The sequence below is a fragment of the Hippopotamus amphibius genome, chromosome 17 (assembly GCF_030028045.1).
Source record: "Hippopotamus amphibius kiboko isolate mHipAmp2 chromosome 17, mHipAmp2.hap2, whole genome shotgun sequence".
NCBI classification, from domain to species: Eukaryota; Metazoa; Chordata; class Mammalia; order Artiodactyla; family Hippopotamidae; genus Hippopotamus; species Hippopotamus amphibius.
In genome coordinates, this window is record NC_080202.1 from 11,736,062 (window position 1) to 11,759,303 (window position 23,242).

General features: G+C 48.0%; 1 protein-coding gene across 2 annotated transcripts; it reads left to right on the plus strand.

Moving 5' to 3' along the window:
• Window positions 1-253: 253 nt before the first annotated feature.
• On the plus strand, window positions 254-22,813 carry SHPK (sedoheptulokinase). Of its 2 annotated transcripts, none has more exons than XM_057716293.1 (7): window positions 254-462; window positions 4,676-4,817; window positions 11,405-11,588; window positions 12,130-12,282; window positions 13,542-13,717; window positions 17,647-17,847; window positions 20,154-22,813. In XM_057716293.1, exons 1-7 carry the CDS (start codon window positions 295-297, stop codon window positions 20,564-20,566), a joined length of 1,437 nt encoding a protein of 478 aa, XP_057572276.1. In that variant the 5' UTR covers window positions 254-294; the 3' UTR covers window positions 20,567-22,813. The 2 variants fall into 2 exon arrangements, with proteins under 2 accessions (XP_057572276.1, XP_057572277.1); XM_057716294.1 differs by lacking the exon at window positions 254-462 and adding an exon at window positions 726-1,131.
• The last annotated feature ends 429 nt before the right edge of the window (window positions 22,814-23,242 follow it).

A 23,242-nucleotide genomic window follows, 5' to 3' on the forward strand; every position in this document is an offset into this window, starting at 1 on the left:
GAACCCCGAGATATTGATTACTTCCGTGAGGGAGGCAGAAGCCTCGGCCCATGTCTCAAACACAGCCCTGCGGGGCGGGGCCTGTAGGTCCCGCCTTCCACTGCCGCTCCGCCTATAGCCGGAGTCCGTCTCACGGGGTGCGCGGGACTCGGCCTTCCTCACCCAATGGGAAGGCGAGAATCCGTCGCGTTGCGCGCGGCTAGAAAGATTGGCAGGCGAGGCCCCGCCTCGGCCCGTTGGTCCGGGGTAAGGTGTGCGCTAGGGGGCGCCTCGGCCCCAGACGCGGGCGCTGTCATGGCTGCACCGTCTGTCACTCTCGGCATCGACCTGGGCACCACGTCTGTGAAGGCTGCCCTGGTGGAGGCCGCGCCCGGCGACCCTTCCGGCTTCGTGATCCTGGCGAGCTGTGCCCGGGCTGCGCGGGCCGAGACGGAGGCCCAGAGCGCGGCGGCGGGGCCCCAGGTGAGGCCGCGCCCTGGAGCCTCGCAGCCTCCAGGAGCCTCCAGACACCCTCTTCCTCCTCGAGGAAGTCTCCGTGACCGCTCCAGCCTGTCTGACCTCTGCCTGCCCTGTTGCAACGTCCTCGATCCAATAGATCTCCTCCCAGGAGCTCTCCCACCGGCTGGCACCGACCTCCCCACGTTCGGGCCTTCTTTGGGAGCCTTGCCCTTGGCGCTACCCCCCTGTGCTCTCTGCCCTCCCGTTTCTGTATCCTGACCCGCGGGAAACTGCTCTCGCGCATATGGGGCGATCTCAGGCCACCTTCTCATTCTTGCGGCTCTCTGCTCCTCGCCTCTGCAGGTGTCCTCAGATTCAGGATTCAGTTTGTTCCCTAGGGCGGGTGTCTGGGTTTTCCTTGAGAAATCAGATGCAGAATCCGGCATAACCTGCCCCTCTCTCGTCCCGCAGGAGTGGCTTGTGGGTGGAGGAGCTCAAACACTTGAACAGCAAAAGTCCCTTGGCCCCAAAGGCTGAGACACCTTGGAGGAAAGACATCAAGACAGATAGACATTGAGAGATACCTCAATGAAAACGTTAGAAAAAGTTCAGATTGATAATTCTACACGAAAATTAGTGTCTTGTGAAAGCTACAAGACAGAAATGAAGAGTTTCACCACAATGGGCTCAGTGGTAAGATGTGGGTTCGGAAAGGATGTCAGTCCTCAGAGATGGAGTCCATTAATTCCCTGAAAAAGGTAGCTCTATATTCAGTTCGTTGGTAATAGAAATTAATATCAAGGAACTTTCTGTGTAATCTCATGACTTTTTTTTTCCCCCTGAATCTCATGTTGTTCTTATAATTGAAATAGATGACTTCTATGGCCTCTTCCAGCCACAAACCTCAATTTTCTGAGCAAAGCCCCACTCCCAAGAGCTTTATTTTTCACAAGCTTTTGCAACATACCTGGACTCAGTCCTTTAGGGTTCAGAGTCCATCTTGCTCAGAAGCATTTTAGAGCATAAAGCTTTCAGGAGCACTTTGCATTTTCATAGAGCCTTTCAAAATTAGTTTGGTTGGGGCATCAGGACATTTTAGGATGAGTATCTCACTTTATGGACCGTGAAATGGAGGCAAAGTCAGCTCTGACCCTGCGGGGGTGAGCAGCAGAGCTGGGATGACAGGGAGTGGGTTTTAGGCAGTGCCCTTTTCTCTTGAAATAGGGCCACTTCTTGAAAACTACTTTCCCCACTTCCCCCAGTGTTCAGCAGGCCGTTCTGTGTTTACAGGCACACGCAGTGCTCCACACCTGCCTAAGGAGGGGTTTAGGGGAGGCCAGTAATAGCCCCCCTTGCATCTGCCACATGTGTGTTGTGCTCTGGGACAGATGGCATTGCTGTAATTGCACCTATAGCAGGATTTCTGCACCTCGGCACTGTTGATACTTGGGGGTTGGATGACTGTTTATTGTGCGGGGCTGTCCTGTGCATTGTAAGATGTTTAACAGCATCCCTGGCCTCTAACACACTGCAAGCCGGTAGAGCTCTCCTTCCCAACTGAGACACCCAAAAATGTCTCCATATTGCCGAATGCCCCCTAGCGGACAAAAATCCCCCCTGGGGTAAGAACTACTGACCTATAGAAACACCTGGTGGCTCTGTTCTCTCCTCATGTCCATATATCTCTCTCTTTAGAAGCATTGTGTACAACATGGTCAAGTTTGGCAGCTGTGTGGAAGGTCAGACTTTTAGCTCTTTGCAACTTTAAAATGTCAGGATTTTTGAGGGAAGCTCTGTGACCCTTTCTGTGTTATTAATTTTTCCTCTCTGGACCTCAATTTTCCTACATGTAAAAAGGGGTGTGTGGGAAGAGGGTTAAATGAGTTTCTAAATTCTTTTTTCAAATTTGAAATTCTGGGATTTGATCTGAATGTGGACCACTTGATATTCTGAAGCAAGGAATGAGGGCAGCACCTTTCCTGTGACATCGTGGGTGGACCCACTGTCTGTCCAAGAATTACTCCCCCGTCACGCTCACCACTAAAACTTGCCACACACTGAGTGCCTCCTTGTCCTCACTCCCAGGCAGCCTGTTTCCCACCTCTGCTGTCCCCACCCACACAGCTCACCCATCCTGGGTCTGTTTTAAACAGCAGCTCCTCTGTTCTGGGTTCATGCCCCACCTGGGTTCTTGCCACGTGGGCACTCTTTAAACCAGCACTGTCCAATGGAAGTGTGATCCACACGTGTAGTTTTCAATTTTCCGGTAGCCATAGTAGAAAACAGTAAAAGGAACCGTGAAATTAATTTTCAGTGCGTATTTTATGTAACCCAATGTATCCAAACATATCATTTCAATATGTAATAATCAATATAAAATTATTAATGAGTTAGTGTGCTTTTTTTCATACTGAATCTGAAATCTGGTATGTAGTTTTGTGGGGTTTTTTTAAGTGTTTTTTGTTACTCTTTTTTTAAAAATTAACTAATTTTTTGGCTGCATTGGGTCTTTGTTGCTGCAAGCAGGCTTTCTCTAGTGATGGAGAACAGAGGCTACTTTTCATTGTGGTGTGTGGGCTTCTCGTCGTGGTGGCTTCTCTTGTTGCGAAACACAGGCTCTAGGGTGCATGGACTTCAGTAGCTGTGTCGCTTGGGCTCAGTTGCTAAGTGGCATGTGGGATATTCCTGGACCAGGGATGGAACCTGTGTCTCCTGCATTGGCAGGTGGATTCTTAACCACTGTGCCACCAGGGAAGTCCTGGTATGCAGTTTTCAATTCAGACTAGCCATGTGTGGCTAATGACTGCTGTATTGGACAGGGCGGGTGTAAACAATTGTCTCTTCCCTGCTTCCTTCTTCCTTTGCCCGGGGTCTTATTTCTTCCCTCCTGGGGGATCACGCACAGCCATGCATCTCCTCTCTGCCCCATCTTTTACTGTCCCGTCAGTTCTGCTGTGGTCTGTCCTGAATAAAGAGTCTTGTGAGGATGTGGGGTCTGCCTCCTTAAGAAAATGCTCTGTGCTCCCTCTCCTCTCTTTCCCCCTTCCTACCCCTCCTCACCTTCCTTCTTTCTGCTCCTTTGCTCATGTTTGTTTGGAGCTAAGAACTGCCACAGCCCAAGGACAGCAGGCTGACAAATGAAGGGTTTGTTCCAAGGAGGGAAGGTCTGTACTGCCCGAATGAATGCTGGCCCTCGGGGCATTCGGGTGACGTTTGCCAGATGGATGGACTGAAGGAAACACTAGGGCCCATCCTCAGGTGCTTTAGTCCAGGAAGTCTGTGTGTTTCTTTCTTTCCTTCTTTCCTTCTTTCTATTTATAGCCACCTATTAACACCTATTAACTTGTGTTTTAAATTTTATTTATTTATTTATTTATTTATTTATTTATTTATTTATTTATTTATTTATGTTTTTGGATGCCTTCAGTCTTCATTGCTGCACGAGGGCTTTCTCTAGTTGTGTTGAGCGGAGGCTACTCTTTGTTGTGGTGGGCGGGCTTCTTTGTGCGGTGGCTTCTCTTGTTTCAGAGCATGGGCTCTAGGTGTACAGGCTTCAGTAGTTGTGACAGCTCACGGGCTCTAGAGCGCAGGCTCAGTAGTTGTGGCGCATGGGCATAGTTGCTCTGCCACCATGTGGGATCTTCCCAGACCAGGGCTCGAACTGGTGTCCCCTGCGTTGGCAGGCGGATTCTTAACCACTGTGCCACCAGGGAAGTCCCCAGGAAGCCTTTCTCGCCTACACCTTTCCTGCTGTGTTCCTCCCTGCTGTGTTCCATCCTTCCCCTACCCCAGTGCTCCATGTGCCTTGCCAAAGACCTTTGCCTTATTTCTCCTTGCAGCATGGCCTTTCTTGTGTATTCCCGTCCTGCTGGATTGTAAGCACCTGTAGGGCAGGGCAGTGCTTTTCTCAGCTCAGACTCTGCCACAGCGGAGTGGTACTGGTACTCTACATACCAGATTTCAGAGCCTGAGCCGTTGGCTGAACTTAACCCACAGTGGCACCTCATCTGAAGGAAGGAGTGGGACCTCGCCCACCACGTTCCTACTCCAGGCCCCTCTGGAGGTGGTGGAGACCCCTCAGGCCTGCATCTCACCCCGGAGGCCCGCCAGCAGGTCCTGGAAGTGACCTTGGTGGAATTAGCTGGGCAGCCACCACCCAGGAAGTCCCTGACACCTCTGCCCTCCTCCCCCTGCCTGTGTGTGTACCTCTGTCCAGCGTGGCCTGTTCTGTTTCCAGGGGCAAGAGCAGGATGTGAGGAGAATCATCCAGGCCCTCCACGAGTGCCTTGCTGCCCTTCCCCGGCAGCAGCTCCGCAAGGTCTGCGGCATCGGAGTGTCGGGACAGATGCACGGAGTCATGTTTTGGAAAACAGGCCAAGGTATGCTGGGCTCGGGGGTGACCACATGTTGTTAACAGTCACCCTGTGATTTTGGGGGGACCTCAGCCTGCAGTGGCTTAAAGCAGGATTTCAGTTCCCCTGGCCAGAGATTGAAGTCAGGCTGAGGCAGTGAGAGCGCTGAATCCTAGCCACCAGACCAGTGGCCAGTGACAAAGCCCTGGCCTGTCAGCTTTGCAGAAATGAATTTCCATAAAGAGAGAGAAAGTGGTGGAAATACTCTGTCATACAGAGTCAAATGAGTCAGAAAGAGAAAAACAAATATTGTATGTTAACACATACATGCGGACCATAGAAAAATGGTACAAATCAACCAGTTTGCAAGGCAGAAATAGAGACACAGATGTAGAGAACAAACATATGGACACCAAGTGGGGAAAGTGGGGAGGGTTGAGGGGGAATGAATTGGGAGTTTGGGATACCAAATTGTACACTCTAAATATATGCAGTTTATTGTATGTTAAAAAAATAAAAAAATAAAGTAAAACAAAACAAAACAAAAAAACCAAAAAAAGAAAAAGCAGTGAAACTGGTAAAGTGTTTATTAGTTGGAAGAGGGTACTTGTGGTTAGACACATGGGTGGACTCTGAAAGAGAGTCATGCCCTTGTGGTAGTTTTTTTTTTTTTTTAATTTTATTTATTTATTTATTGGCTGTGTTCAGTCTTTGCTGCTTCGCACCAGCTTTCTCTAGTTGCGGAGAGTGGGGGCTACTCTCCATTGTGGTGCGCAGGCTCCTCATTGTGACTTCTCTTGTTGCAGAGCATGGGCTCTAGGCACACGGGCTTCAGTAGTTGCAGCACGCGGGCTCAGTCGTTGTGGCTCGTGGGCTCTAGAGCGTAGGCTCAGTAGTCGTGGTGCATGGGCTTAGTTGCGGCTTGGCATGTGGGATCTTCCCGGGCCAGGGCTCGAACCTGTGTCTCCTGCATTGACAGGGGGATCCTTAACCACTGCACCACCTGGAAGTCTCACTCGTGGTAGTTTGAATCACTTATATGGGGCATTTCTTCCGGGTTTCCTCTGACAATCATCTTGCTTTGCCTGGTCCTGAACCCATATTTGGTTTATCTCAGGGTCCTCCCCTGTGTGTCCTTGCATCTCAGCCAAGATGGATTCTATCAAAGAGGCCTATGGGTAGGTTGACATCACCTACTATGGAGTGGCACCGCCTCCCTTTTTGACCTCCGAGGAGCCTTTCTGCACATGTGTAGTTGGGAAGGTCTGTTGACCTTGAGAATGAGAAATACATGGTCTCTTTATCTTTTATCTGGGCAGAGCTCAGCTCCTCTTTGCTCCTGCTATTATCTTCATCTTGGAGTATCTGTCCACAGACTACAGCTGCTCAGCCTGGGGCCCGTCTGTCTCCTGCCTCACCTGGAACCAGAAAAGGGCCTCCAAGGGCTCTCTGTGAAGGGTCAGGTTATCCTGCTGCTTCTTGCATTTTCTGTACATCCTGTCCTGTTCAAAGGATGTAATGAAGTGAACTGTCCACTCACACATTATTCACAAACAGGGAAAGGATGTTCTCTCTGATTCTCTGTTGGATTCAGTGGAGTGGATTTCCTATAACCTTCTCTTTCTTTGTGCCAGTGTCTTGGAGCATTGGGACCAACAACCAAGACATTGGTGTGGCTGTAGGAGGTGCCAAGACACAGACAAAACTCTTCTGAATTTGGGCATAGTTTTTATTGTTTAACATAATCACAGACATTTGTGATTTTTTGATTCCAGGGTGCGTCCTTTTTATGGGCACATTTGCTAAGCATCATTTAGTTGGTCGCCTTCTTTCCAAAGGTCTGCCACAGTGCAGAGGTGGGTAGCCTGTTCTCTTTGGCCTCCGGGAGGAGAATTAAGCCAGCAAAACAGCAATGAGCAATTTGCATGCCAGATGCTGAGCTAAGGATGTTACCTGTGTGATCTCATCGAATTTTTCCAACACCCTTATGACGTAGGTTACATTACTGTCCCTCTTGTGCAGACGAGAAGTGGAGGTTCAGAGAGGTTAAGATAATATACTCAGGGTCATGGGGCAGCAAGTGGTGACTCCAGCTTTTGAACCCAAGTCTGTCTGACTTCAGACGCTGACCTTTGAAAGGCTCCCAAGAGGACCAGAGCCACAGGAGGATCCACTGGGGAGGAGTTTCCCAACAGAATGTCCAAGGAAGGATTAAGCTCCTGTAGGAAGTTGCGAGCTCCTGTTATGACAAGGGTTAAAAAAATTTTTTTTTTAATTATGAAAAGTTGGACATAGACATAAAAGTAGGGAGAACAGTATTATGAACTAACACATACCCAGCTTCATAAATATCAACATTTTGGGACTTCCCTGGTGGCACAGTGGTTAAAACTCTGTGCTCCCAATGCAGGGGGCCTGGGTTCGATCCCTGGTCAGGGAACTAGATCCCCCAAGCCACAACTAAGGAGCCTGCCCTCTGCAACTAAGGAGCACATGTGCCACAACTAAGGAGCCTGTGAGATGCAACCAAGAGAGCCCATGAGCTGCAACCAAGGAGCCCGCCTGCCACTAAGACCTGATGCAACCAAATTAAAAAAAAAAAAAAATCAACATTTTACTGCAGGTGTTTTAAGAATAAGATGGATGGCTCCTTTGGGGGGGAGGTACTGTAGTTAAGGAGATTGAACATTGGGTTCACCCCTCCTCTGTCTGGAGAGCCAGCAATTCTGATTCCCTTGGGCCAAGTGAGTGGTGACTTGCCTCTTGGAGGCTTGACGGGGGTCTGGTGGTGCATCCTTTGATCAGTCCCCAGGATGGGCCTGGCTAACTGCAGAAGCCCACCCAGGCTCTCCCCCTCCTCCTCTCCCTTTGTCTGCCTGTGGTCAGGCCCTCTGGGACCACCAGAGCTGCTCGGCTCCAATCAGTAGCAGGAGACAAAAGCTGGTTAGGGGGTTCGAGCTGACCTCTCGGGGGAGTCTAGGTTGTAAAAGCTTTTTAAACTCCTTAATTTTGCATTAACGAGAATAAAATCCTTTTAATACCTAAACCCTTCCCAAAGAGGACAGCAGAGATCTAATGATTGTGGTCTGGTCACACGCCTTCCTTTCTGCCCGTCTCCGGGACCCTGTAATGACCACACAAACCATCGCGCACATCGGTGGAGAGAGCTGCTGAATATTTCATGGAGCCCACCTGCAGGCCTTCTTGTTTTGGTTTCTGTTTCTGGGAAGGAGGAGAGCTACTGTCTGACGATGATGATACCTGCTTAGCAGAGTGAGTGAACTCATATTTGAGATAAAGTCATTCTGCTTTTAACAGCAGCTGTAATTCAGTTTGGTTTCAGGACCTACAATAGATGAGGCTCTGTGCTGGGCCCCGCGGGAGACAGAGAAACGGGATGCAGCCCTCGTTTTCCAGGGCTCACTCAAGGCAGTCAACGCAGACGGGCACCAGTAACCTGAGCAGAGAGCTAAGTGCTTACACAAGGGGCAGGCGAGCCAATTGGAGGAGAAGAGAGGGAGTGACTCGTGTCTTCTGAGAGGCCTGTGGTTACGCCAGTTTCCACATTCCATTTTCAGACTCAGTAATAGCAGGAGAGAAGTGGAGGGTCATAAAAGTAAGCTAAAAGGCCAGCAGCAGACAGGGAGAAAATATTCACTAGTGTTTAGTAGACAAAGGATGACTACGGGTGCATATAAAAAACGAATAACAAAGAAAGGACCAATGGTCCTGTGGAAGAATGAGCAGGACGAAATCAACAGGCAATTCCTAGAAGGGGAAATAGAAATAGCTAATAAGCATAGGAAAAGATGCTCAATGTCATTAGGAATTAGGGAAATGCAGACCAAAACAACAGTGAGAAATCCTTTTCCACCCACTGGATCATAAGAAAGCAGTTTGAGAATGTCAGGAGTGGGCAAAGGGGGTGGAAAATTGGTTTTTTAAAATACTGTTCCTGGTAGTGTATATTAGCATGGCTGTTTTGGAGGGGCAGTTTGGCGGGGTATTAAAAATAAGAGAGTTACAGTAACTACAGGAAGAAAACTTCCAGTTGAACTAAAATGATACCCATTTGCTAATGGAGGGGAGGGGGAGGAAAGCTTTTAAATTATACAATGTACTGCCGCCATGCCACCCTGAACGGGCCCGATCTCCTCTAAATTATACAATGTAAAAATAAGAGAGTTACTATGACTCAGCGGCCCTACCACTTGGAATCCGTTCAGGAAAAGGACTTTGACATGTACGTGTAGAAGAGGCATCATCGTGGTGTAGAAGAGCATCATCGTGGTCACTCACTGCATCCGTGTTTATTTTAGTGACAATTGTGACATCTACCCATGGGGGAGTCATTAAATAAATGCTGGCACCCCACGCCGTGGAATGGTATGCCGTAGTTAAAAAGAATAAGGCGCGTTCACGTGTGCTGACATGGAAAGAATTCCAGGACATGTTGCTGGATGATATAAACAACTGCTAGAAAAATAAAAAACAGATAAAAGCAAAAGAGAACAAAACCCAGCCCAAATCAACCAAACCAAAGAAAGTGTGTTGTGTGAGTATAAAAATCCAACAACGGGACTTCCCTGGTGATCCAGTGGTTAAGACACCACACTTCCAATGCAGGGGGTGCAGGTTGGATCCTTGGTCTGGGAACTAAGATCCTACATGCTGCATGGCCAAAAAACAAAACCAAAAAACAGCAACAAAAAGACACAGCAAAAACCCCAACAAGTGCTAATAGTGACAGGAAGGGGGCTGGGACCTCTGACAGGGATGGCTTTATCTGTAATATCTGAAATTTTTATATATATATTTTTTCATTTTATTTATTTATTTTTTGGGGGTACACCAAGTTCAATCATCTGTTTTTATACACATATCCCCGTATTCCCTCTCTCCCTCGACTCACCCCCACCCTCCCCATCCCAGTCCTCTAAGGCATCATCCATCCTCGAGTTGAACTCCCTTTGTTATACAGCAACTTCCCACTGGCTATCTGTTTTACAGTTGGTAGTATATATATGTCTATGCTACTCTCTCACTTCGTCTCAGCTTCCCCTTCACCCCCCGCTCCCCCAGACCTTGAGTTCTCCAGTCCATTCTCTGTATCTGCGTCCTTGTTCTTGTCTTGTCACTGAGTTCATCAGTACCATTTTTAAATTCCGTATATGTGAGTTAGTATACAATATTTGTCTTTCTCTTTCTGACTTACTTCACTCTGTATGACAGACTCTAGGTCTATTCACCTCATTACATATAGCTCCATCTCACTCCTTTTTAAAAATTTTATATTGACAATGTGTTCACCTATCATTTGTGATTAAAAAATTTAAAAAAATTATTATTATTATTATTTTTCCCAAAAAAGGGAAGAAAAATGAGAGAAAAAGAAATATCCATCAGGCCAGATTCTGGAACAGACTCTTTGGACTTGAATCCTGGCTCTACCACTTAGGAGCTATGTGACCTTTGACAAGATTTTTCAAACTTCTTTATGCTTCATGTTTCTTATGTGAAAATGGGGATAATTATCACACCTATGTTGTAAGGCTAGTGTGTAGATTAAATAAATTAATATTTTTAAAGTGCTTTGAACAATACCTGGTATGTGGTAAAAACTCCATATTTGTTTTATAACACAAACAAAATAAAAATGATAAAAGTAAAAAAAAAAGGAGGGGCAAAAGAGTTTTGAAAGCAGATTAAAGGGTTGGAAAAAAAGCTGCAGATGTCCAGCTTTAGGGCTGGGGTACGAATCTTAGCTTTAGGCAGAAATGTAGTTGTGAGGGTTGACTACTCTGAAGGGGGACCATCCCATCCCTGGCTTTCCTCCACTTACCAGGTGAAGCTCAAGCTCAGGTGCATATATCTGTGACCGCCTCCCTTCTCTTCTTCTTTTTTTTTTTAAATAATTTTTATTGGAGTACAGTTCATTTACAATGTTGTGTTAATTTCAGGTGTATAGCAAAGTGAATCAGTTATACATATACATATATCCACTCTTTTCTAGATTCTTTTCCCATATATGTCATTACAGAGTACTGAGTAGCGTTCCTTGTGCTATATAGTAGGTCCTTTTCTTTTTTTTCCTGGCCTCACCACAGGGCTTGTGGGATCTTGGTTCCCTGACCAGGCAGTGGTCACCCTTGGCAGTGAAAGCAGCAAGTCCTAACCACTGGACCACCAGGTCCTTATTAGTTAGCTTCTTATTAGTTACCTATTTTATATATAGTAGTGTGTATATCTCCATCCCAATCCCCCAATTTATCTCTCCCTGACCCCACTTCCCCCTGGTAACCATAAGTGTGTTTTCAACATCTGTGACTATTTCTGTTTTGTAAATAAGTTCGTTTGCACCATTTTTTTTAGGTTCCACCTATAAGTGATATCAGATGATATTTGTCTTTCTCTGATTTACTTCATTACTTCACAGTCTCTAGGTCCATCTACTCCCTGCTCTTCTGGGTACTGGCCAGAACCCCTGATGTGAGGGAGGGCCTGTCATGGTGATAAAGTCTGTCCTGAATTCTCACTAGCAGACTAGTCTCAAGGACACGCTGGTGCCGGTCATTTGCTCTTTTCTCCATTTTTGGTCATCTCCTTCGTTCCAGGCTGTGAATGGACAGGGGGAGGGGCCACACCTGTGTTCGAGCCCAGAGCCGTGAGCCACCTGGTCACGTGGCAGGATGGCCGGTGTAGCAGCAAGTTCCTGGCTTCTCTGCCCCAGCCAGAGTCTCATCTCAGCGTGGCCACGGGGTTTGGCTGTGCAACCATCTTCTGGCTTTTGAAAAATAGGTACGGACACCTGTTCTTTGGATCCGGTGACGGATTTGCAGGGGAATGAGAGTGGCTAGGGAGCTGTACCTCTAGCTGGCCAGCATCACTCCACATATTGGAATGTCCCTCAGTGAGTGTGGCCCTGCACAGGGTATAGTCACCAGACCTAGACTTGGTCTACCACTGCTTCATTTTGCAGAGGGTTCTTATTGGTTATCCGATTCTAACTCAGAGGGAGAAAGAAGGAGCCAGAGAGGGCAAGGGACTTGCCAAGGGTTACATGATAGGCTCATGGTACGGTCAGGGCTGCTGAGAATGGCTGATGTCCTGCTTTCCCAGGCATGGTGTGTCCTCCTATGAATACCCTCCCCTAAGGCTCAGTCTGGCCAGCTTGGCTTGGAGGGGCTGGGAGGTTCAGCTGTGGGGGATCCACAGGCTGTGGGGTTTTGGCTGCTACCCAGCTGTGCCATGTCTAGTCCACCCTGCCCACAGTTAGGTGCAACTCATGCTTTCAGGTCAATATTACACCACACTGAATTGTTTTGGGTATGAAAACCAGCCCAGAGTTCCTGAAGTCCTACGATGCAGCAGGCACCATCCATGACTATGTGGTTGCCATGCTGTGTGGCTTGACAAGACCCCTGATGTCCGACCAGAATGCTGCTAGCTGGGGATATTTCAACACCAGGAGCCAAAGCTGGAACTTGGAGATGTGAGTATAAACTTGCAGGCTGGCTCGAGGCTGATGGGCACAATCTCTGAAGTGGGAGCCTCAGTGGGGCTTTCGCATCTGGGAATAGTGGAGGATTCCACAGGGCCAGGAATCAGGTTCCAACACCTCCCAGCTTGTTCCAGTCCCTGGGCACGTGTGGACCTGACTGTAAGTGAGGTCCTTAGGGAGGGGCGCCACCCACGACACCATGCTGTCCTGCTCCTCCACTGTTGCCCAGATCTAGGGTGGGCTCCCCAGTTCTTTCTGTGCCCTGAGCCAGCTCATAGATTCCAAAGAACAACTTTCATTCTTTAATATATTTTATTTTTTTAACTTTTTATTTTATATCAGAGTATAGTTGATTAACAATGTTGTGTGTTTCAGGTGTACAGCAGAGTGATTCAGTTGTACATATACATGTATCTGTTCTTTCTCAAATTCTTTTCCCATTCAGGTTGTTGCATAATACTCAGCGGAGTTCCCTGTGCTATACAGTAGGTCCTTGTTGGTTATCTGTTTTAAATATTGTAGTGTGTACATGTCAATCCCAAACTCCCTAACTATCCCTCCCACCTACCCTAAGATATTTTAAAATAGGGTTAAGAAATGGAAGTAGTAGGCTTGAGGGATGCCTTTTAAGTTCATTTTAAACAATCATTTGCCTTTTCAGGTCCAGAAGTCCAGTGCCCTATAAGTTCACTTCCTTCAGGGCCCAGATTCTAAGCTCTGTAATAAAACAAAAAGCATCTGGTAGTTCAGGTAAAGACTTTCTAGCATGTTTTAGAAAATTAGCAGCCCCGTGTTCACTAACCCCGAGTGATGAATGCATTTGGTACTCAGGAGACTGATGGGTTTGACTTTGGTTTGGCCTGTGCGTGCTAACCAACTGTGACTTTGCTCTAAAACTCCAACTGCTTCCCTTTGCAGAGTGTTTGCGCTGCTTTCAAATGCAGGAGGCCAGATGCTGATGAAACCTGCTTCTTATCCAATCTTTTCTGATCATCTCTGCTTAAACTGGTTTTGTTCTTCTCTGAAAGGCCCATCCTAAGCTCTTGAAAGCCAGTGTTCACTCTTTAAAAAACTCAAGCCTTTTCCTCATGGTTTTAAAAAAACCAGAGGCCCTTGGTGAAAACACTGAATTCTTCCCTCTCTTCTTGAATGTGTATCCTGTAGCGCTTTCCTTTGCTGAGTGTCCTGGAAACAACAGAAAACAGAAAACCAAGCACCAGGTAGATATGCTCTCCACTTTTTGTTTGCAGACTGAGGGCCGCGGGCTTTCCCATCCACCTGCTCCCGGACATTGCCGAGCCCGGCAGCATGGCAGGCAGAACGTCCCAGGCCTGGTTTGAGATCCCAAAGGGGACCCAGGTGGGCGTGGCCTTGGGTGATTTGCAGGCCTCTGTCTATTCCTGTATGGCCCGAAGGACAGATGCAGGTAAGTCTGTCTTTGGTTCTCTCCTCAGACTTCTACTAGGGTCCTAAGCCCCAGCTCTGTGCAAGAGTCCAACAGACACACACAGCCAGCAGTCTCAGCATCCTCTTGACTGTTTTTCTGCAAACGTGTAAAAGACCCTCATCCCTACAGGTGAAGGCCCTGCTCGGGAAACTCACAGTCCAGCAGGGCAAGTTCTGTCTTGACCACAGTCTGTGCCTTTCTCCTCTAGGACCAGGGGAGGGAAATGACACTCCCTAGCTGGCTGGTTTCTATGTCTCCGTGACCAAGAAAACAGATTAGTATTCAATATTTTAAGGTTTTGTTACTGTGTGTTTGCCAATGAAATTTCTCTTGGATCGGAGAAGAGCAGACTTTTCTGTATTTGGTGTAAGAGAGTCACGGTGAGGTGGAGGCAGCAATCCAGGGCAAAATTTCCCTTAAAAGGGTCAGATAGTAAATATTTTAGGCTTTGTGAGCCATTTAGTTTCTGTCATAACTGCTTAACTGCTGTGGGGACAGGAAAGCAGCCCCAGCCAATGCGTGCGTGAGTGGGCGTAGCCATATTCCAATAAAACTTTATTTATAGATGCTGAAATGTGAATTTCATAAAATTTTCACATGTCATGAAATAGTCTTCTCCTTTTGACGTCTTTTCCACCATTTAAAAAGGTAAGAACTTGCTCTTGGGATTGGAAAATGGTGCAGTCCCTTTGGAAAACAGTCTTCACAGTTCTTCAAAAGATAAACATGGAATTACCACGTGACCCAGCAATACCACACTAAGGTGTACACCCGAGAGAACTGAAAACACACGTGCACACAAAAACTCGTACACAGGTGCTCCTAGCAGCCTGATTCATAACAGCCAAAGGTAGAAACACCCCAAATACCCATCAGCTGATAAATGGATTTTAGAAATGTGGTGTATCCACAGAGCTGAAGTGCTACAACATGTGAATGAAAGTGAAAGGCCACACAGTGTATGATTTCATCCCTGTGAAATGTCCAGAATAGGCAAAGTCATAGAGACAGAAAGCAGATTCATGGCTGTACGGGGCTGGGAGCCGGGGCTGATGGCTAACCAGTATGGGATTTCTTTCTGGAGTGGTGAAAGTGTCCTAAAATTAGATTGCAGTGATGTTTGTACAACTCTGAATATATGAGGGTGAGTCAAAAATTATCTGCACTCTGGCTGTAGAATTTATAGAAGTTTTAATATCCCTGGAGTGAGGATAATTTTTGACTCACCTTCATACTAAAAAAGCACAGAATGGTACACTTTAAAAGGGTGCGTTTTATAACACGGGGAGATCAACTTGATAATTGGTGATGACCTAGAGGGGTGGGACAGGGAGGGTGGGAGGGAGGCGATATGGGGATATATGGATACATACAGCTGATTCACTTTGTTGTACAGTGGAAACTGGCACAACAGTGTAAAGCTATTATACTCCAATGAAGAGCGAAAGAAAAAAAATAAAAGGGTGCATTCTATGGTAATTTTATTCGAATTACATCTCAATAAAACTATCATTAAAAAAAAAATGTAAAAGCCTTTCTTCGCCCTGGGCCAAAAACAGATGGCAGGCTGGGTATGGCCAGGGGTCTGTCGTTGGCCTGTCCTGGGGCTGGGGTGGACTCTGGGGCTGCCAGCCCGAGCCGGGTGGTTGCAGGCTGTGTGTTTCATTTGGTCCTCAGGGCAGCCTGGCTGAGCGGGTCCACTTTGGGAGCCCCGCCTCATTGTCAAGGGGGACAGAGAATTCATTCATCTTACGTGGGTTTCCTTTGTCATCACATCTTGTTGCCTCCATCAGTTAGAACTATTACAGTTCAACCTTGAGTTTAAAAACTCTGACCAGCACTAAACTCTGCAGTAGTAATTTATTCCTATTTTATTATATTCTTAAAAAATAAAATTTCAAGTGACTTTTTGTTTTGCTTTTGATAGTATTTCCTCTTAATTCAAGATTAGGTGAGAGGGAGAGTGAGATTCTGCCACTTTTTAAAAAAAAACTTTATTGGAGGATAGTTGATTTACAATATTGTAAGTTTCAGGTGTACAGCAAAGTGAATCTGTTATACATATACATATATCCAGATTCTGCCACTTTCGTTTGCACAAATATGTGATAAAATCTTTTAAGGTCAAAAACCGCTTCTTTTTCTCCTGAGCCCTTGTCATCATCCAAGATGAGGGCTAATGATGCCTTTCTCATGGGGCCATTGTGGTGATGCACTGGGATGGTGCCTGTAAAGAGCCTGACTCTTTCCTTCTACCTGGTAGTTTTCAAATCTTAGGCTGTTCCCTCTGTAGAGAGCTGTCATGTGCCTGGATATAAATGTCCTTTCTAGATGGTGAGAGAGGGGCTGGTCACATGGGGAGAAGGTAAGATTTGGGTTCTGTCTTCACTGAGCTGATTGTGGTCTCTGGCTCTAGACTGGGGCTGCCAGCCTAGGCTCAGTTGTGCTATGACAATGGGCAAGGCTGGTTGGCCCCCTTCGTTGACGATCTCCCCTCCAGGGGACAGGTGGACGCCATGATGCTTCTGGTTTATAGTCACGGGGAAAGGCTTGATGTGGCAGGAAGTCAAGGTGATTGACTTTCTGAGACTCGTTTTCACTCTCCTTGCCTCTGCCTCCTAGTAGGTAGGAAAGCCGAATGCTGACCTCAGTTAGTTTGGCCCCAACAGACTGAAAGGAACAGGCTTTCTGGCCAGGTCTTGTGAGAAATGGAGGAGAGACTCCTGAAACAGTCTGCAGGCTCTGGCCTTGATATAGAGGAGAAAATCATCCCCTTTGTTCTAGGTCTGGGAGCTTCCCCCTTGCTGGTGGAGGGAGGTTGAGAAGCACACCTGGGAAATGAGAAAGAGGTGGTACCCACTGAAAATGAATGAAACCTCCCCAGAAAATAAAACAGCCTATTGCTGTGTAATAAATCACCCCATACTGAGTAACCTAAAACAGTGAACACTTACAATCTCACACAGTTTCTGAGAGTCAGGAGTCCGGGTGTGGCTGGACCTTCTGGCTCACGGTCCTTTGTGAGATTGCAGTCACGCTGTGGGTCGGCTGGGATTGCGGTCATCTGAAGGCCCTTTCCGGGCCTGGAGGATCTGCTTCTCAGCTCACTCATGCAGTTCTTGGCAGGAGGCCTCTTGTAGGTGTTGGAGGACAGAGGGAACGAAAGTACCCACGGAACTGAGAAGGCATCTTGAGACTGAAAAATGAGGCAGACATCTCCATATAATCAATGGACCAATTTATTATAGGGTGACTTACAGGGTGGAATCCGGCGGACAATGATCTGGAAGCATTGGCACCTGCATTCTGTGCCTCCGAGGGGCCTCTGGGACAATTTTATAGTTAACCTGGGATGTGGGGGTAGGTGCTTGGAAACATCCTAAGTGAAGATGATTGAATGGGTAACTAGTCTCATGGGCGCTGGGAATATATCAGCAAAAGCATAGTTTGGGAACTCCCAGCATAGAGGCCATGTGGCCCTAATTGTTATTAAACGATATCTACTAACTACGAAGCCCTTGACGACTGTACCACCTAGTACAGTCCTGGGTAGGGTCAGCAGAAGGACAGGAGGGACCGTACGAGCCCAAGATGGGGTCCGTTATGCCAACAGCCATCCAGCGGGCCTTTCCATAGGGCTGCTCAGCATGTGGTACCTGCCTCCCCTGGAGCAAGTGATCAAGACAGAAGCTGCAGTGCCTTTTTATGACCTATTGTCCAAAGTCACACACTGTCACTTTACTCTCTTCACTGCGAGTCACCTTGTCCAGCCAGGGAAGGAAAATTAGGCTCTGCCTCCTGAAAGGAGGACTTCAGGAATTTGTGGCACACTCTCCCACGGCCCTGTTGTGACATGTGGCCTCTGAGTTAGCCCAACAGGCCTAACCTCTGCTTTCCCTGCACTCCAGTTCTCAACATCAGCACCTCAGTTCAGCTGGTAGCCTCCATGCCTTCAGGATTCCAGCCGGCACAGACTCCAGACCCTGCGGCTCCCGTCGCCTACTTCCCGTACTTCGACAGGACCTACCTGGCGGTGGCAGCATCACTCAACGGGGGCAACGTGCTGGCCACGTTCGTCCACATGCTGCTCCAGTGGATGGTGGATCTAGGTAAGGGGGTGTTCTCTGCTTGTCCTTCCCAGGTGGCAGTGTCCTGGTGCTGAATGTGCTGTAAGCTTCTAGATTCTTATCTCAGACCCAGCCAGGTTCTAGCCCATTCCTTCTTTCCTTAAGGATCTGAGCGTGTCGCCTTCTTTCCTCTCATCTTCTGAGCTGCCATCACCTACTCTCTTTTTTGAGAGGTACCTTCTCCCCAAATAGTGGGGTGGAGTATCCTAACAGTCTCCTGGCTCTCCCCGGCCCCACTGTGTTGCTTTCTATGTCACTAAGCCGCTGGGGTCCATGCATTTGAAGTTTGCCTTCTGATGACTACAGACAGCTGAGAGTAAAGCGATCAAACATGAAGGAGAGAAAAGACTCGTAGCACTTATTGCTGGTGAGTAGCTGCTGTCCCTCTTTCTAGGAAGGGTCCCTGGAAACTCTGATGTCCTGCTGTTCTCTTCAGGGTAGAATTGATCAAGGCTTCCTCTGCTCTGCATGTACGGGGAAACATGTAACCTCTTTCTTCCTGGAGAGGTTCCCTTTCTAAGTACTTAGAGTAGAAATGAGATTTCTGGCCAGCTGTCCAGAAATAAGAAAATCATGCTCATCAGACGCATGGGTCCCTTGTAGGAGCTCAAAACCAGGTCATTCCAGGAAGCATCCAGCAGAGTAACTAGGTGGAGCACAGGCCCCAGGGAGCACGTGTGGAGCTCATACTGGTGGTGCAGACAGCTGTTACTGACCCACGTCAGTCCTTCCAGGCTGGCCAGGGACGTCGGGATTTGGGGGGGAGAGCTCTGCCCCCTTGGCTGGGAGCCCCTAAGGAATGCTCCATTTAAAGAACAGAAATTTGATTTTGTTTTGCCTTGTATCAAGAATGGTTTTGAAGATGCAGAACCAGTCATCAGAACCTTCAGGCAAGCCCTTCACTCAGATACTGCTTTAATTGGGTTGAATCTGTCAGCTGTTTACTGAGTAGGCTGGTGTTTCTGTTTATACAGAAGTGACTGTTTTTCTCACCCCTGAAAGAGGAGGTGATATTTCATTTCTCTCTAAGCCCCTTTCAAAAAGAAAAGTCTTTTGCATTTTCATCGTTCTTGTTTTGATGAAACAGAGGGTGCTTTGAAGGTTAGTAGTTTATATAACTTAACCTTTTATGAAATTTCTACATTATTTCTTTTTAAAAAAAAATTATTGGAGTAGAGTTGATTTATGTTAGTTTCAGGTGCACAGCAAAGTGAATCAGTTATGCATAGACATATATCTACTCTTTTTTAGATGCTTTTCCCATATAGGCCATTACAGAGTATTGAGTAGAGTTCCCTGTGCTGTACCGTGGGTTCTTATTAGTTACCTATTTTATGTAAGTAGTGTGTATTCGTCAATCCCAATCTCCAAATTTATCCCTCCTCCCTATATTATTTCATTTGATTGAAAAAAATATTTTTCTCTTTCTTTCTCATCCCTGTGGGTGCATAGTTGAGGTTGTATGAGTGAAATGTGCTGCTGCTGAGACTCCATGGGGACTCTTGGTTGGAGGTTCTCAGCACTGGCTGCACATTGGAAACACTCGTGGAGTTTTAAAAAATGTTGATGCCCTAGTTTCACCCCTAGAAATGTTGATTATTTGGCTTGGGGAGGAGGAGTAGGGCCTGAACATGGCATTTTATGAAAGTTCCTCAGGTGATTCTGATGCTCTCCAATGTTGGTGAGCACGGATCTAGAACCTTCTACTCAAAAAGCATGGTCCTCAGGCCAGCAGCACTGGCTTCCTCTGGGAGTGGATGACACATGCAGAATCTCAAGGCCCACCCCAGGCACACTGAGTCAGAAGCTGTATTTTAATAAGAACCTTGAGTGAGTCTTACAAATATTCAACTCTGAGCTCCAGTCTAGACTGGTGGTTCTCGACCTCTGCCGAGGGGCAGGCTAGACTGTGATCAACACTGTGGTTCTGGGATTCCTGTGCCACTGCTAATAAGTCTTTTAGCAGGTGTGATGATACTTATTGATCCGTGTGTGCATTTGGCCCACTTGGGACCAAAGGCCCCACAGCTGCGGGATGGTAAAGAGGTTAGGACTCACAGCAGTGCTTACGAGATCTCTCCCTGAAGGCTGGGCTGGGGTCTTCAGTGAGAGAGCTGGCTGGGGTCTGGGGCAGAGCACAACCAGCCAGGCTTTGTGAGTCCTGAGCTGGAAACAGCCAGCCACAGTGAGGAGAGGCGGCAAGTCCACCTGTTCCTGTCCCCTGGGCACTCTGTAGCCTCAGAGAGGGGATGCCTGAACTCACGCAAGGCCTTCTCTGTCCCTGGCAGGCCTGGAGGTTGAAGAGTCCACGGTGTACTCACGCATGATCCAGGCTGCTGCGCAGCAGAGAGACACCTGCCTAACCATCACCCCAACAGTGCTGGGCGAGAGGCACCTGCCGGACCAGCTGGCCTCAGTGACCAGAATCTCCTCCTCTGACCTCTCTCTGGGGCACGTGACCCGGGCCCTGTGCAGAGGCATCATTCAGAACCTGCACTCAATGCTTCCGTTTCACCAGCTCCAAGAGTGGGGCGTGGAGCGGGTGATTGGCAGTGGGAGTGCGCTGTCCAGGAACGAGGTGCTGAAGCAGGAGGTCCAGAGGGCTTTCCCTTTGCCAGTGTCCTATGGGCAGGATGTAGATGCAGCTGTGGGGGCAGCTCTGGTCGTGCTCCAGAGAAACCTCAACCAGCAGGAGTCTTAGCACACTTCTTAGCCAAAGGACTGCTGCAAATTTTATCTAATTAACGTTCCTGACCTTCTCTTGAGGTCTTTCCTTTCCTGGACTGCTCTGTGGGGAGCTTTTGAGTAATGCTTGTTCTCAAGGCATCATTTTGACCAAGAACCAGTCTTCAGGGCACACTCTAATAATGCAGCCGGGAGTCATCAGCCAGATCCCAAATCAGTGCCTTCTGACAGAGAGTGGCCTGAGAGCTGCTTGCAAATGTAGATGTGGGAGGAAGAGAAGGGTGGGGAGAGAGAGAGGGAGGGGGGAGGAGAGAGGGAGAGGGAGGGGGAGGGAAAGGAACAGCATCCTAACATCCTGGTCAGCAGAGTCTCTTGTGATTCATCTCTAGACAAAAAAAATAAATGTGGGCTTCAGACACCAAAAAAGTCTGATGGCTGTGGGCTCCAACCAAAAACAGAAGACCCACCCGCATCCTATGTCCAACTTTTGCATCGAATGCTTTTAAGGACATAAAGCCCAGACTTGGGTCACATGCACTGTTGGAAAAGTCTTCCCTACTGGATTGTACCATGTGACCCTAGGCCCCTTTCCCAATCTTGTTCTTCTCTGGCCACAGCTGATTAGCTGGGGCAGGAGGCGACCCGAGGACAGTGATGCAGGCTGGCTGAGATGAGGATGCAGGGGTCTGTGCTGACCTTCTCACCATGTACTTCCCCTCCAAGAGGAGCCTGCTGCACTGGGGCTGCCCCAGATCCTCACAGCAGAGCTGGCTTGATAGCACGAAACAGGGAAGGAAAGGTGGATGGTGTGAGCAGCAAGAGAGCCAGAATGCTGCATAGCCCCGCTGTTCAGGCCTGTTTTTCCTGAGTCTGACCAGACACCAGCAAGATGGTTTTCCAGGGCTGTGTCTGTGCAGCAGTGTGTTTTTGCCCCTGCACGTCCCCAGGAAGACTTCCAAGGGAAAGGATTTAGCTGCGTGTGCTCCTGTCAGAGAGAAAGCAGAGAGAACCCCTTGTCCCAGAGTTCCCAGGCTCACAGAAACATCCCACTCAGGCTGGCATCTCTGCAGGGATCCCAGAGCATCTTAAACCTTCCTGTGGTTGGTAGGATGACCAGGATAGCAGAGAGCCCTGTCCATCAGGAGGAGTTGACACTATGATGTCATAGTGCTTCCTGTGACATCAGGAAGGCACCCTGTGTTGCATTCCCAGAATGCTGTGGGCAGAGCTGTAAATATGAGATTAGGAGCTGGATGGGTGTCCTGCAAGGCACTGGGACTCTCTGTCCCCTTTCTACGCGTCCACTCTACCTCTGAGGGCTAAGCCTTGCACAGTCCGAGCCTGTCAGCTTAGCAGTCCTGCTGCCGTTTTTATTTCACGTGGCCTGGAGCCTGTGCAGGGGTTTGAGTATGGCTGCCAGAGCCTCATTTCTCCAAGCTGCTTCTTACTGCTTCTGCTCACATTCTCAGGAGGTACCAGCCTGATCCTCAGATGAGGGACTGGGTCATTTGGGCTGTTTGCCAATATCCTGATCTTAAGCACATAGTAGGCTTGCACTTTCCCACCTGATTTGCTTGCCCAGTAAAATGTCAACAAAAATGTGTCACTTCTGGGCAGAAGCCCTTTGGAGGTAGTGTGAGATTTGCCATACCCCCTTCCCTTTGCTGTAAGTGACCAGGGGTGTCCCAGAGGAGGGTCTGCCGGCCTGGGTCCCACATGAGGGCAATGTAGTGAACAGCCCTCACTCAAACAGTGAGTGCCTTGCAGTGTGACTGAGAAATAAACCTTTGATGTTTGATGCTGCTGAGATTTGGGGGCTGTTTGTTACCACAGCATAACTTAGTTTGTCCTGACCGCTACAGCCGTGGTAGACACTGTGCCTGAGAAGTCTCAGCTGCACCCAGCATGGACCCAGACGGATAGTATTTATGGAGCATCTGCTGGGAGGTGGGTGTTCTATCGGGCACGGTGACGTGTTGTTGAATTCCCATCACTAGGGAATGAAATAAATGCTATAAGAGATTTACCCACATGCCCAGAAGGAGAAACAATTCATTCCTCATGCAAGTGATGTTGGACTAAACCTTGGAGAGTTTCAGTCCATTGATACTAACAACAGTTAGTGTTTTTCGAGTACCTACAATGGACTGGAAGCTAATCTGGACTTTTACTTGTTTGAACTCATTTGATCTTCACAATAATCCTAAAAGGTGAGTATATTATCCCCATTTCACAGATGAAGAAACTGAGACACAAAAAAGTTAAGAAACTTACCTAAGATCATGACGCTAGGATTCCAAACCTAGAGCCCACTTTCTTTAGCATTGTAGGCAGCGAGGTCAGGTTAGGCAAATGTATTTATGTTAAAGTGATTGGCCTGACCAGTGTGTGATGAATTGTCTGGTGTCACTTGGTCATAGGGCAGATACAAGGGTGTCATGGGCGTCATGGCTGGACATGTTGGGCAAACTGGGAAGGGTGGTGGACGCCAGACTGAGGGTTTGGACTTTCTCCTGTGGGCAGTGGAGGGGAGGGAGGGGATTGGGGCTTCTTGGGCTTTGGGAGGATAGCTGGCAGTGTGGACTCTGGATTGGAGGCTGAGTGTTACAGGAGGCGGGTCCCAATTAGAGGAACCTAGAAAACAACCTGTGAGAGATGGTGAGGCTGGAAGCAGCCAGGGGCAGGCAGAGGA

Excerpts from the sequence above, each read along its gene's own strand:
- SHPK (XM_057716293.1), top strand. The coding sequence starts at position 295 with ATGGCTGCACCGTCTGTCACTCTCGGCATCGACCTGGGCACCACGTCT. Across the intron at positions 4,818-11,404 it reads GTTTTGGAAAACAGGCCAAG|GCTGTGAATGGACAGGGGGA; the intron begins GTATGCTGGGCT and ends CCTTCGTTCCAG. Across the intron at positions 13,718-17,646 it reads GGCCCGAAGGACAGATGCAG|TTCTCAACATCAGCACCTCA; the intron begins GTAAGTCTGTCT and ends CCTGCACTCCAG.